Source organism: Alligator sinensis, unplaced genomic scaffold (assembly GCF_000455745.1).
Source record: "Alligator sinensis unplaced genomic scaffold, ASM45574v1 scaffold159_1, whole genome shotgun sequence".
Taxonomy (NCBI): Eukaryota; Metazoa; Chordata; order Crocodylia; family Alligatoridae; genus Alligator; species Alligator sinensis.
The window spans coordinates 937,129-950,686 of NW_005842222.1; the positions used below are offsets into that span (position 1 = coordinate 937,129).

The 13,558-nt window shown below is 39.7% G+C and overlaps 1 protein-coding gene across 4 annotated transcripts in view; it reads left to right on the forward strand.

Annotated features, from left to right (window-relative positions):
• Window positions 1-7,905, forward strand: part of S100Z (S100 calcium binding protein Z) — a 42,181-nt gene extending 34,276 nt beyond the window's left edge. For all 4 annotated transcript variants that reach the window (XM_025208149.1, XM_006027076.2, XM_025208150.1 and 1 more), the window contains 2 exons: window positions 4,103-4,260; window positions 6,257-7,905. In XM_025208149.1, the coding sequence (XP_025063934.1) occupies window positions 4,120-4,260; window positions 6,257-6,415 (300 nt within the window). In that variant the 5' untranslated portion in view covers window positions 4,103-4,119 and the 3' untranslated portion in view covers window positions 6,416-7,905. The remainder of the gene's footprint in view (window positions 1-4,102; window positions 4,261-6,256) is intronic.
• Window positions 7,906-13,558: the final 5,653 nt, after the last annotated feature.

Below are 13,558 nucleotides of genomic sequence, written 5' to 3' on the forward strand. Positions count from 1 at the left end.
CATTCCTGCCAACCTAGAAGACCAAGCTGTTTTAGTTATTGGTTATTGGAAGGATAATAGATGTGCTGCTGAGCAAAAGCAGCAAACAGCTAATTAAAAAATGTCTTAAATACAGAGTGTGTATTAGCTAAGCCAGAAGATCAGGCTACTGTTAGCTTTGTATCTGTTTTATAGGACAGGCTGTTGAGGTATATGAAGTTTTTTATTAACAAGGAAGTGAATTGATGTAGGGCCTAATTCCACTAGGACTCTCCCTTGACTTCAGTGGCCTTTGGTTAGCTAGCAACATATAGGATAGCCTGCAAAATTTTGAAGCATGGAACAGTGCAGGGGGAGGATTAAGTTGATCAACTGGTTGCCATGAATTCTGGGTAAATCTCAATGGCGTGATCCTCAGAAGTGCTGAGCAGCTGCCGCTCACTTTGTGAAACCATCCTGTGAGATTCCTTTGAGAGAGGAGTTTTGTGAGACAAGGAGGAAATTGTAAAGTAACTGAAAAATTATCTTAAGTAGCAACTTTGACACAGCTGGTCACAGTATATGTATATAAACAGCTACCTGGAATAAAGAGACTTTCAAACAATTAGCTAAAGAAAAATACTAGGACTACTGGAGGAGACTGGGCAGATTATATCATCGTATAAATTATTAAACTGATGGGCTGGAAAAGATGGAGTAGACTTTCTTTTTGTGTCCTGGAGATGGGGGCGCTGAAAGTTTATACCTATCATCTGAAAGTTACACCCATTGTATTCACTGCTTAGCTAATTGAATTACTATATTCAGTAGCTAGATGATGAATTATATATATGCAGCTGCCTTTAACTTTTGCTATTTATTTATTTCTCTCAATTAATGAACACTTCTGAGCAATAATGGAAGTGGTAGTGATCATAGGAGAGCGAACGAGAGACCAGCACAATCATGGCTTCTTGAAAGATGCCTTAGAAACTAAAGCAACTGCCTTTTTTCCTAGACTGACAGAGAAATAGATCTATAGATAGCATATCTGTTTGTGTGCTTAGTGTATGCTCGGGAGAAGCATGGTCAAAGAAGTTATTGGTGGAAATCAAAGTCAAAGAAATGGTTTTACATTTAGTTCTGAAAGTAGTGAGGCAGGCCCATAGTCATTTTTGTCTCCTACCCACAGAGATTGTCCTGGTCCCATCATGGCTTTGTCTACTGCACTGTGACAAGCCTTTCCCAATCGATCAGCAGTATCATGATCCCAGTGGAACATAGCTGCAATGGAAAGTCTTGGTCACACAGGGGAAGCTATTCTGAGGTCAGTCTTATGGAGCGCTTTGCTCATCAGGACAGAAACCTTGAACTCCATAGCTTGGCAGTGGGATTTGTAGTTATCCCTGGGTTGCAGAGCAGAGTTGAGGGTGTTTGGTTTTTCCCATGCTTTTGGGCTTTGCTGGTTGCCACATGGGGCCAGAAGGGAATGTTTTCCTCCCCTGCTACCACAGGTGTCAGTTCTGGTTTTGTTCTGTGTTTTTGATTTTCTTCCCACTTTCCTCAGAAGCATTGGGTATTGGCTGCACCCAAGTCTAGAGCTTTTGACTGGGGTGTGCCAGTGCTCCTTATGTGATTAAAACCTGGATGTTACTGGTTAGAAGGTCTTGCCACTTCACTCAGGGTCAAACTGATCACCACAGTTGGGCTGAGAAGTGACATGGGCTTCAGCAGCAAAAAAATGGGGTGGAAGTTTTCCCCAATAGCAGCAAACTCCACTGTCATTCTAGAGATCTGCACTTCTCAGAATGCCTCGCACAACATGTGACGCACACTGCCAAGCTGCTGCTCCTGTGTGCTACCTTTTCCTAAAGCTAGAAGGTAAGATGGGAGGAGAGCTGAGAGAGAACTGTCCCAGGCACAGTCTTCCCACATTATGCCTCTGAATGGGATGGTTTGGATAGGGGGTGATCCTACCTTGGCAGTTTGGACTACATGACCTCCTGAGATCTCTTCCAGCCCTACTTTTCTATGAACTGGACAGTATTTGAGGGTGGGGGGAGGAGGAAATCAGAGAAAAGAGCACAATGAGTATATGTTTAGGCTGTTGTGTTTGTGCCGGTGATTAGAAAAGTGGCCATGTTTTATCTTAGCTGGAGATTTGCAGGGTATGATCTTTCATTCCTAAAGATAAACTAAGAATGTATTACAAGGAGGGAAGCACTCAGCCTGCTTGGTCCTGGAATGAATGACAATACTGAAAGATAAAACATGTTGGCAAATTTGAGGGCAGAGCACTATGACTGGAAGGTCCTTGCTTCTTTCCTGTGCCTTGCCTGGACTGACAAAGTCCTAACTTAGCTTGTTGACCTTCTGAGCACAAAGTAGGATTCACCTGTTTTCTTGTCCCTTTAATAGGCCACTTAGTTTTCTCTCGAGTGAGAGCTTTAATCAGTGAAGTCAGATTTGTAAAGGCATTTAGGCACCTGCAGATGCAGACCAACATTTGGTGGGATTTTCATAGTTGCCTCAGAACTTCTCTTTATTAAATGTCTTTGAAATTCTGGCCCTGAGTGTCTAGACATTGAGGCTTCCTGCTCTAGAAATACACGAATAGATTTCTATTCGTGTATAGAAATTCGTGGGCAGGGGCAGCATTTTTTTTTAGTTGACTTCAGGCACGTCTACACAAGGCACTACGGTGCCATAGCAACACACTACAGTGCCATAGCATCCATTGGCAAAAACCATGACGCCACCACTACACCAGTGTAGCAATGCGTTCCCTCATTACAGTGCGTTGCTACAGCGACATAGCGGTCAAAAATAACCATGTGCGGCCAGCACGGCACAGTACAGGGTGTTACTGTGCCATCTTTTAGTACTTCCAAAACGAAGTACTAAATGATGACGCAGTAAAAGGAACCGTATGGCCCTTTTTGTCATTGTCACAATTTTCTAGTTTTGATCTCCAGACCACCAGATGGGCATAATTTAAAAGGTCACATGATAAAAATTGTGCCTGTTCCATTTACAGTCCATTACTAGTCTGAATTAGTATTTTTGACTAAATGTTTTAGTGAGCTGTTTAGAATAAAAAGCATTAAACAGAATAAGCAAGTACACAGGGAATGGGGAAAAAAATCTCTTTGCAACTATGCTAGAAAAGCTTGCCTGTACCTGTCTGTCTATACATTGGTAAAGAACCCAAGCAATGTAAGCAGCAGGTTATATAGTTTTAAACATCAAGAAATCATTAGCTACAGAATTTCGTATCTATGTTTTCACTTCATTGAGTTCCTAAAGTTGATATGTCTTGGGTTTTGCACCTGACTTTAGTGCAACCTGTAACTTCATTCTGGCTTCCTAAGATCTGTATGGCATTAAGCAAAATGTTTCCCCTTTGCCTATTTTCTATTTGTCTTTACTTCTCCTAGTCCTTAGCTTCTAAGCAACTAATTACATTTCCATCCTTTTCTGTTTTAATGAATGGAGAGCTCTTCCCCATTTACCTTGCTAAATGCTCAGTGAAGCAGACCCCATGGGATGCAACTTGAGGACAGAAGCTCACACCTGCTCAACACAGGTGACTGAAAAAAAGCGGTCTAAATGAAGTGAAAGCTGATGCTACAGCACTGGCAATTTCCCTCTGAGCACCTGGAAAATTTGTGCACTAGGGTGGAGCATTCAATATAAATGCGCAAACAAGTTAGGAATCATTACCTGTTGACATTACTTTCTTTGACCCCATTTGGATGAGCAGGTAGGAGAGTTTGTACTGGTCTAATATGCTTTTTTTATGGCTGTTTCCAGATTGCCGTGTAAGTGTTTTCCTGTTTATCATGTGTAGTTTTGCAAACAGTTCAGGATAGATGCTCAAGAGAGCATTTTGTTTAACTGATTAGATCTGTTTTACAGGGCTGTTCTATGTTGGCAGCAACGTAGTGTTTTGTTTCAGTGTCATAGTCCAACACTGTTAATAGCCATTTGATTCTATAAATCAATAGGATACTTGCCCTTTTCAGTATTTACGGTAGTTTCTGTTTTCCAACTGCTCCAGGCAATTCTCAGTTTCCTTTCACTAGGATTAAATGTTCTGTTTGATGAAAGCACAATATCAATGATTTTTTTCTCTGACCCATAGCTGTTCCACTCCCCAAGATGCCTACACAGCTGGAGAATGCTATGGACACCCTGATCCGGGTTTTTCACCATTACTCAGGCAAAGAAGGGGACAAATACAAACTCAATAAAGGAGAACTCAAACAGCTCCTCACCAGTGAGCTCACTGAATTTCTCTCAGTAAGACAGTTTCAGTCATCTTTCAGTTTAATCATGTTTAGTTAATGTTAATGGGTGGGAGAAATAGCTACTGAATCTAGTGAAGGATAATAGAATGCTTTTTCTTTGCATAGTCCAGTCTGAGCTATGACAGCTTCTACACCGCATACTCAAATTTCAGTTGTTTGGGGGTTTTTTGGAGTCAAAGAGGAGTTAGTATCAAGCATGCTGTTTGAGAAGTGTGTAGTTTGGTTTCCAATGATTTGTTGCATGTGATGAAACCAAACAATTTAGTGCCCGTTCTGCTTAGCTTTGTTTTCCTTCAGGGAGGCCAAATTCAATTTAACGTTGATAGAAAAAAATGATATGGTTAAAGCAGGTTCAAATCAATTTATTTGAGACTGAGTGTATACTAGACTTCAATGGAACCCAGTCCAATATAGAGAGAGTCCTTTGGGTGAGTGCTTTAAGTATAGTACATCCAAGTGCTTATGTAATCCAGACACAAACCAAGTGTTTCTGATCAGAATCAGAATATTCCCTGTCTTTTAGAACAGTGGCTCTCAGCCTCTTTAAATTCAAGGCACCACTTGAACAGCTCAAGGCACCCCTTTGGAAAATGTCAGCTCATAGCTTTGACAGACAAGGTTCCTTGGGTGAATCTGATATCTTTTATTAGACCAACCCAAATAGTTGGAAAATAGCTTTTGCTCATTTACTGACTACAGAAAAATACTAAAGCAATTTTTCTTTTGCAAACAACTCAAAAAGACCACAAGTCAGAATGCTTTTAACACTATGAAATTTCCCATTTGAAATCTCTGGGTTTATTTTGTGAATCATATTGGCATACCTAATAGTGTCCACATTGCATGGCCTCCTATGGCACTCCTGAAGGATCTCAAGCTATCTCAGGGTGCCATGGCACCCTGGTTGAGAACCGCTGCTTTAGAGGCTTCTTTAGTCCCACAGGTATATAGTTCACATTTGTTCGTAGGTTTATTGGAAATCCATTCATTCTAAATATGATTTCCTATCTGTGCTTTTCATTGTAAGAGTTCTCAGTAATTGATAATTAATGGTATTTATTTGCTCACATTTACAATGTTCATCAATTATATAATACTGAAATGGTATGGAATAATGATTTCCTACATAAATGAATTCCCATGTTTTTTTAATGCCAAGAAATTTTTGTGGCCTGTAATAGGGGCAGCAGGATTTTTTTAATCAATGTATCAATTTTTTAATTGGATTTTCTTTTTTTTCAATTCTGTCTATTGTTTTATGAGAAGATGCTCCTACTCTTGTCCCTATTGAGTAGGACACAGACTTTCCCAGTAAAGTTTTAAAAAAATGATAAATGAAGATCATAATATGACAATATTTAAAGCTCTTTAAATGATGTGTATAATTTTTTTAATGATATACTTTATACAGTAAAACAGATAGTATGGGCTCTACTTTCGAAAGTGATCAGAAGTCAGTAGGTCATAAATCTAGTTGCTTCATTTAGGTGCCTATACTGGAACTCAGTTCCTTTGAAGATCTGACTCCAGGATTGGTTGCTAAGTAATACTGAACGTCTACATCTATGCTTTTAACACTGTTAGTAGTGACATACTCATCCTGGGATGAACATTTCATACAGTTTGTATTTTTTAACAAATCCATTCCAAAATTTCTATTTTTTAAGAACTGGTTGAAAGAATTGATAATAACTGAACTTTTAGCATATTACTAAATTGTATAATCAGGTACATTAGAATTATACATTCAAGATTTGTACAGTTAAGTCAGTTTTCTTGTTAAAATGAGTACAGATTTGAGAAACACTTACATAGTTAATGAAGTGTGGAAGGCAAAACAGATTTCCTTGCAGCTCTGTGGGGCTACAGTACCTACCCTTGAGAGAACCCTTTAACATAACCTGCCTCAATGTTGTTTGCATTAAGTTTTAAAGGAAAGGACCAGCAGCTGTAGGTTAATAAATGAAGGTTCTGTGTTTTCTTTCTAGTGCCAGAAGGATCCCCAGTTGGTTGATAAGATTATGAGAGATCTGGACACCAATAAAGACAATGAAGTGGATTTTAATGAGTTTGTGGTTCTGGTTGCTGCTTTGACTGTAGCATGCAATGATTTCTTTGAAGAACAACTAAAGAACACAGGAATTTAGAAATGATAAGTATATCAGTCCCTCAGACACCGATGTAACTGAAGCATGCTTAGCTGGCTAGCACTCATCTGCATTTTGAGAATACAACTATATCTTATGTTACCTTGTTAATGTAACTAAATACAAAAGATCAGATCACCAGCTAGAGTAAATTCCAGAGGACCAACATCAGTGTACGCAACCTAAGGGTATGGCCCTAAGTATGTTCAAAGATTTAGTTCCTGATATTTTTTCGGCTCTCTAAGATTTAGTTCCAGATATTTTTTCGGCTCACTAAGACAAAGACTCCAGATCAACAGTTTCTTAAGGGTCACTCACCCTTTCTACATGTTTGCTGCTTTACCATTGAGGAGATTACCATCTCCATCAGCATGCACCCCAGTTTACTGACCAAATCTTTCCTGTTGAAAAATGGGGCTTTGTTGAAATGTAATGTATTCTGGAGGGGGAAGGAGATTATCCCATATTTGAAAGGGACCATTTGGAATGAAACATAATTAACTTTTTGCATTTAGTTTGAATTTTCTTGTTTAAAAACTCTATTTTTTGTAGACAAAAGACTGATCGTTTTGGCCCATTTCCATTTATTCTGGACCACCTTTTTAATTTCTCAATCCTTCCCTTCACATGTACTGACAGGCTGCAGTTTCACCTACCTTGCGTCCATTTAAGCAAGATGCTTTGCTGCTATTCAGCTTGTAATTATTGTTACTTCATATTCTCCAGTGTCACTTCTGTTGTGTTTATTCTGCTCCATTGCACCAACCAGTCCCTTTCCTTGGCATAAATATTAACAAACTAAACAAATAGATAACTCAGCATGGTAATTGTTGGGGTTGTGGAAGAAGTGGGTCTTCAGAGCAGCTGTAAATGAGACCATTTTCACTGTGGTGTGCCTCTGCAGGGAGGAGTGTAGGCTGCTGTAGAAGCTATGCTGGGATGACCTTAGGGTGAAGTTATACATTACACATAGACCATGCTCAATCTGTTGAATATTAAGCAATGTTATATTTAGAACATTAAGGGTTAATACCATTTCTTGGCTGCACTGCTCTGACTTGCCACTAGAGGGCTGGCATGCAGGGGCATGGCTAGGAACCAGGACATTTGGTCTCTCTCCCTGCTCTGGATAGGGTGGGGCTAGAAGCAGCACATTCTGCAATTCTGGAGGACTTCAGATTGCCATTTGATCACTGTGGAGCAGACTAAAGTTTCCCTAACATGAGCTAGGTAGCACAGCTCAGAGTTAACCCTCGCCTGAAGTGGCATAACTTTGAGATGCTCCAAGGGCATGTAGCATAACTTAACAAGCTTTTATATACATATACTCTCGTTTTAAGTACCTGTAGTATGGTCTAAGTTTGAAGGTAACTTTGCCCTACAGATGGTGGAGATGCTTTGCTTTTTTCTCATAGATGCTTTATATTTTGTGTCTTATTTTCCTTGCCTTGTTGTTTTCCTTGGTCTACAATAAAAGGCATCAATACTGAGAGTGTGTGACTTATTTTTTGTGTAAGACGAGAAAATAATGACTTTGGATATAGTCTACTAAGATATGACTTAAGAATGGCTTAGATGAATAACCTTTACCACCTCAGCCCCAAGCACCTTTTGCTAATGAATAGAATATTTCCAATACACATTTTATCACTGTAATTATGTATTGCCCCTCTAAGAAAGAATTGCAATCTATAATTTTAGGAGACACTTGTTTCTTTCATAGACCCAATAGACGTGTCAAGGGGCAGTTGTTATCGCCAGGCCGTTATCATCAGACAATGTAAAACACAGGCATTGCAGTGGTAGAGAGGTGGTCAACCCCTGGCCTGCAGGCCAGATTTGCAGTTCTTGTGTGATCTGACCGACAGAGCTCCTCAATGGTCTAGAAATGTGGTGGCAGGGGAGTGGTGGTAATTAATGCTGCCACCATTCACCCACTGCCAAATTTCCAAGCCCCATGGGCTAGATAACATGGCCCAGTGAGCAGGTTGGGATGGCAGGGGCGAGTGGTCCTGATCCAGCATGCATGGGGCCAGGGCTGGGGCCCAATCCAGCACATATTTTCCCAGCTGCACCCAATCAAGCCCATAGACCAATTCTAGCCCATAAACCAGCACTGCAAGACTCATTTGGCTCACTAGGCCACAAGGTTGGGCACTGCTGCAGTGGTAGAAGAGGCAGAATGCATTGGACTTTGCAGTATATTTGACTATCTTATGGTCAACCTTTAGATAGGATTTACAGCGTGAGAGTAGCCAAGAAAGTTACCATTTTTTTTAGCTTTTTGTCTCAGGTGACATTATACATCTTGATTTAAATGGTAATTTTACTTCCAGTGAGACCACAGTGGCAGGAAGGAAACACTAATTTGTAAATCAAGGCTTTCTTTGTCACAATCACCTCTAGGTTTTCCAGAACACTTAGCAGTGCCCTAGTCCTTACCCATCCTCCAGGTCAGGAGAACATAGATCAGTGCAAATCTCTAGACTAGGCTGCTCTGACCTTTATTATTTCCTAGGTTCAGCATTATTAGCCAAAAGCTTGGTGTAGGATTGCCCAACCAGGACCAGTTTATCTATTATTAGTTTTGACTAAGAGGCCTTTGGAAATAATCTACAAAACTGGGAAAGCTGCTACTCTCTAATTAGACACTTGGTAAAGCAGCCTGCTTCCTGATGAAAACTGCAAAATCACAGCTAGCCGGGGTGTGAATCTACTGTTAACAGGGGAATGGCTATTCCATGCAGCAGCCATTCAATCTGAATTTATAAGGGGATCAGTGTTACCTAATCTTCCTCTGAATAGGGCTTTATTGCAGATGAACTGTGTGAATTAACAGGGAATGACTCAAATGAAATGAAACAGAAGTTGTATAGGACCCCACAATTACAAAGACAACTGTCAAATTCTGTCAGCCTTTAAAAAAACCCCAAAAAACCCAAAAAAAACCAACCACAAAACCACCACACAATAAGAGACCAAACAATAAGAGAAAATAGCCCAAACAGCATAGCACAACTGAGTGAGTGCATTTAATTACTGTTGCCTCCTGAGCCTGGACCAGCTGTGCACAGTTTGTTCTCTGGTGTAAACTGAAACCACCTCTAAATATTGCCAAAAGGGCTGTTTCTGCCTGGTTTTAAACAGTGTTTTGATAACCACTACACTACAAAAACTAAAATGACCTTCTGGGCAAGCTATGGGTGGCCAGAAAGTGGGGAGGATCATTTACCTTCCTCCTTCTGAGCTGTGAGGAAGGAGAGTTAAACTGTGACCACGGTAGAACCAGGATCATTTGTAGCTAGGTGGTTCACAACAGGCTTAATTTTCATTGGATTGTTGAGTCGGAAATACTGTAAGTCTGTTGCAGTTTGTTGCAGCATGTACTTAAAAGGTGCCACCTTCTCCCCTCAATCAGTGTACTTCAGTGGTCCCACCAAGTTGTTTTTTTCCCCTGGAGCTCAGTTTGCCCTCAGATACTTTACAAACTGTCATCTTTGCAGGGAAGTTAGGAACTTAATCCTGTGAAGCATCTAGGTTTCATTGTATTGGCTATACAGCATGGATGATTCTCTTACACCAGAACTATTCTTGTTTGGCCAGCAGCATCAGCTACCTGGGCCACCCTGAGCTGAGGATACATTGCAGTGACCTGTACACAGGTGAGATTTCAAGCAATATCTGCACACACAGATTTCTTTAAATCTTTAAACATGACAGCACAATCCTGTCTGTTAACAAGATATATCCAAGTGAGGGACAAAGACAGACTGAAGATTTATCTATTTACTTTAATTAAATTTCTCCTACCTTCACAAATTTAGAAACCATTTTTTACTTTATAACTGAAGAGTATGTCTGCTTACCTGTTTTTTTTCCATCAAAAAACTCTCAGCTCTTGAGAGGACATATAATTAGCGTTTAAATGAGAGAGATGCTTTTATCAGAATGCATCTGAAATCAATAGAAAGGTAAATACTACTTACAGTCTAATAATGTATAGTTACAATTGAAGTAAAAAAAATACAGTGATGTGAAAAAAGTTCCTTGTTTCTTTGTGCATTTCAACAAATATGTGGTAGATGCTTAGAAGACATTACATTAACTTGAGAGACCTAGACATTGACATTTACCTTTATTTCAGTTTAAATGAAACTTTTAAGTAGCAGTCATAGAAATGACAGAATTGATGCAGCTGGATACATCACAAATCTAGGGAAATAGGCTTTTAATGTTTTCAAGTACTAGAGATCTTGATAAACTGCTTGATGACGTCAGCCTAGTGACAACTCCCTTCAAACAAAGTAGTCCTTTTGTACATTGATTTACTAAGTAAATCCACAAGAAAGAAACACCTTACTCATTCTGTTGCAGGTGTCAAAGGCTCAAGAGATATTAGTGTTCAAAGTGAATTGTAATAACCATCATTCTACAAAAGCACCTTTTGATCATAAATAAGAGCAACCTGGTGTTGACTGAAAGAAGCACAAAGACTGGAGTTGTAGGAGGACATAGTAATGATCTATTAAAGGAAATACTGGCAGATCTTTTTTTTCCTTGGACAATTGGATACAAGTTTTAGTAATTGCATTCCATCAAATGTCATTAAAGAAATAATTGGAAATTATTGCCTGGGAACATTATATGATTACAGTCATGCATCTGGTTCGACACTCAATTGAAAGGGGCACCTTATATACAACATTACAAAATAGTGTGCTGTGAAATGAATTAATTATGCAAACTAGGGCACATGCCATAGTGAGTTAATATAGCTTACACAGTATGCTTATGATTCATTTTGCTAATTTACTTCAAAGCCTCTTGCAAGAAGGTTTCTCTCTCTTTTTTCATAATAAAGAAATCTGAGACAACCTGTAACATTTAAACGTTTCATGGGCTATATTGTGGCAATAGGGAGCTATGCCGTATCTCATTTAGGGCATTATGTTGATGCCTTTGCTTATGCTGATCAGTACCTTACTCACTTTACTGATAGTACAATTTATTTCAATGAGAGCATTTATAGAGTGCCATGCAAGGCAAGCATATCTGCATCTGGGCCTTGATTACTTGTATTTTTGTATAGAATGCTGATGTTTCACACTTCATCATGTCCCATCACCCTCCATCATTGTAGGATGTAGGATTATATTTTGCCCTACATACTACAGAATTACAGTATGGCCTACATCCAGTCCTGTTTCCAGAATGATTTTTAGAAATGCAGATTGACTAGGCAACCTCAGCATTTCTCTTTCCTTTAGAAACCAGAGGTGTGTGTTGATGGTGGAAGGATGGGGGAGGTTGGGGAGAGGAGAAGGAGGTTGCCTGTCCATAATAAGGGACATATGTCCGCTGAACACCACAGTAGTTCCTATCTTGCATACAGATCAGGGAGCAGCCTGGAAAAGAAGCAGTTATCTCACAGTATAGTGCTCCTGTATGTAAACCCCAATAGTCAAGCTGAGATGGGTGCAGGTGCTGTGTTCTGCACCTAGCTGGAGACACTCAGCTACGCTCAGATTTAAGCACGAAGAAGCTAGTTGAGAGGTCAGTCATAAATCTGCCCTGGAAATCAGATACCCATGCATCTTAAGGTTTTTGACTGACAGGAAGGTTTGTTACACCACGATGTGACATTATCTGCATGTCTAACAAGGTTTCTGAATGACAGTTTAACAATTAATAAATTCTTCCTAAGAGATAATTAAGTCTGTTGAATAGCACTGCAGTATTTGGAGAAAAAAACAGTAGCACTGTCAATTATATCTTTCTCCTGCTATATGATACCAGATGAGAGATAATATCTTTTGTTTAGCATCTGCTAATTTATTTTCTAAACTAGCTCAATCCAGGGCCTCTCCTCAGAGTTACAGCATCTCAGGCTACACAGCCCGGATAGCAGCCTGGGTAATGTATAAAATGAACTGGACCAAATATCCAGTCATTCAAGCTCAAGTTGCTTAAAATACAACTATCTATCCTCTCTGATATTTAGCCTCCAAAACTCCACCCAAGTTAATAAAAATAAAAAGTTTATGAAGCAGGAGAAATATTATGTAGAAATGGACAATAAGGATATGCTGTTTTAGGAGGGTGGGGTACAGTGATTAAGAACAGGTCAGGGAGTGCAGATGAAAAATCCCACACACTCCCCTCAAGGGTGCCAAACAGAGCCATATGTCAAGGAGCACGGATAACAGGGAAGCATCCAAGATGGGACTTTTCCTGGGGAGAGGTGTGAGGACTCTGAATAGCAGCACTCCTCAGAGCCTCCTAAACCAGGGTTCACTTTGGGGACAGCGACGGGTAACTATTTCACAGTAAGGCACAAATACAGTAGCTCAGTGGTTCTCAGCTGGAATGCCACAGCATGCTAGGGTGTAGGTGAGATCTTCTTAAAAGTACTGTGGATGCTACACAATATTATCACTGTTACATGTGCAAACACCTGTACCTAATTCATAAAATAAACTCAACAGAAGCCGTTTATAGACATTACATTTTTCTAGGTTTAATCCAGACTTCAGACATCACTATATGCACATGGGCATGGGTAGTCTGAATTAAAATTGGGTCAAGTCTGAATTAAGTAATCCTCACTGAATGAAGATTAAAGTTAATGCATATGAGGGCAGTCCAAAATAGACAATTTAAACTGTATTAATTAACATGCATATCTGTTAGGTATCTAGGGCTTGCTGTTGCTTCTGCCCACCACCAGGTGTAGCAAGTGAGCCCAGTTTTGTGGCCCTGATTGAGAGTGGTGGGCAGTGTCCTGTGCCCCTGCCCTCTCTATTGCAGAAATGCATGAAAACTTCTCTACTGGTCAATGATCATCTATTAACCCTTAATTCAAATTGAAGTTTGATTTCAACTGTATGATACTAATCAGTTAACACAGTTTGGAAAATGGTGAGCACATCTACAGAGCTGTCAAATAAGAATCCATAGGGTCAAAAACATTCTGCTCTGTTGTGCTCTTTCAGTTTTTTTGCAACAGAAGAATTGTTCTATTTTTTCATAGTCAGAAAATGAATAAAAGATGAGAGCTATCATTTTCCAAGAGGTGCCTTGAGAACCTAGCTAGTTGCATTTAAAGCTCTTTTTTTCCCCACCACAGGCCCAATCCTGCAGGTT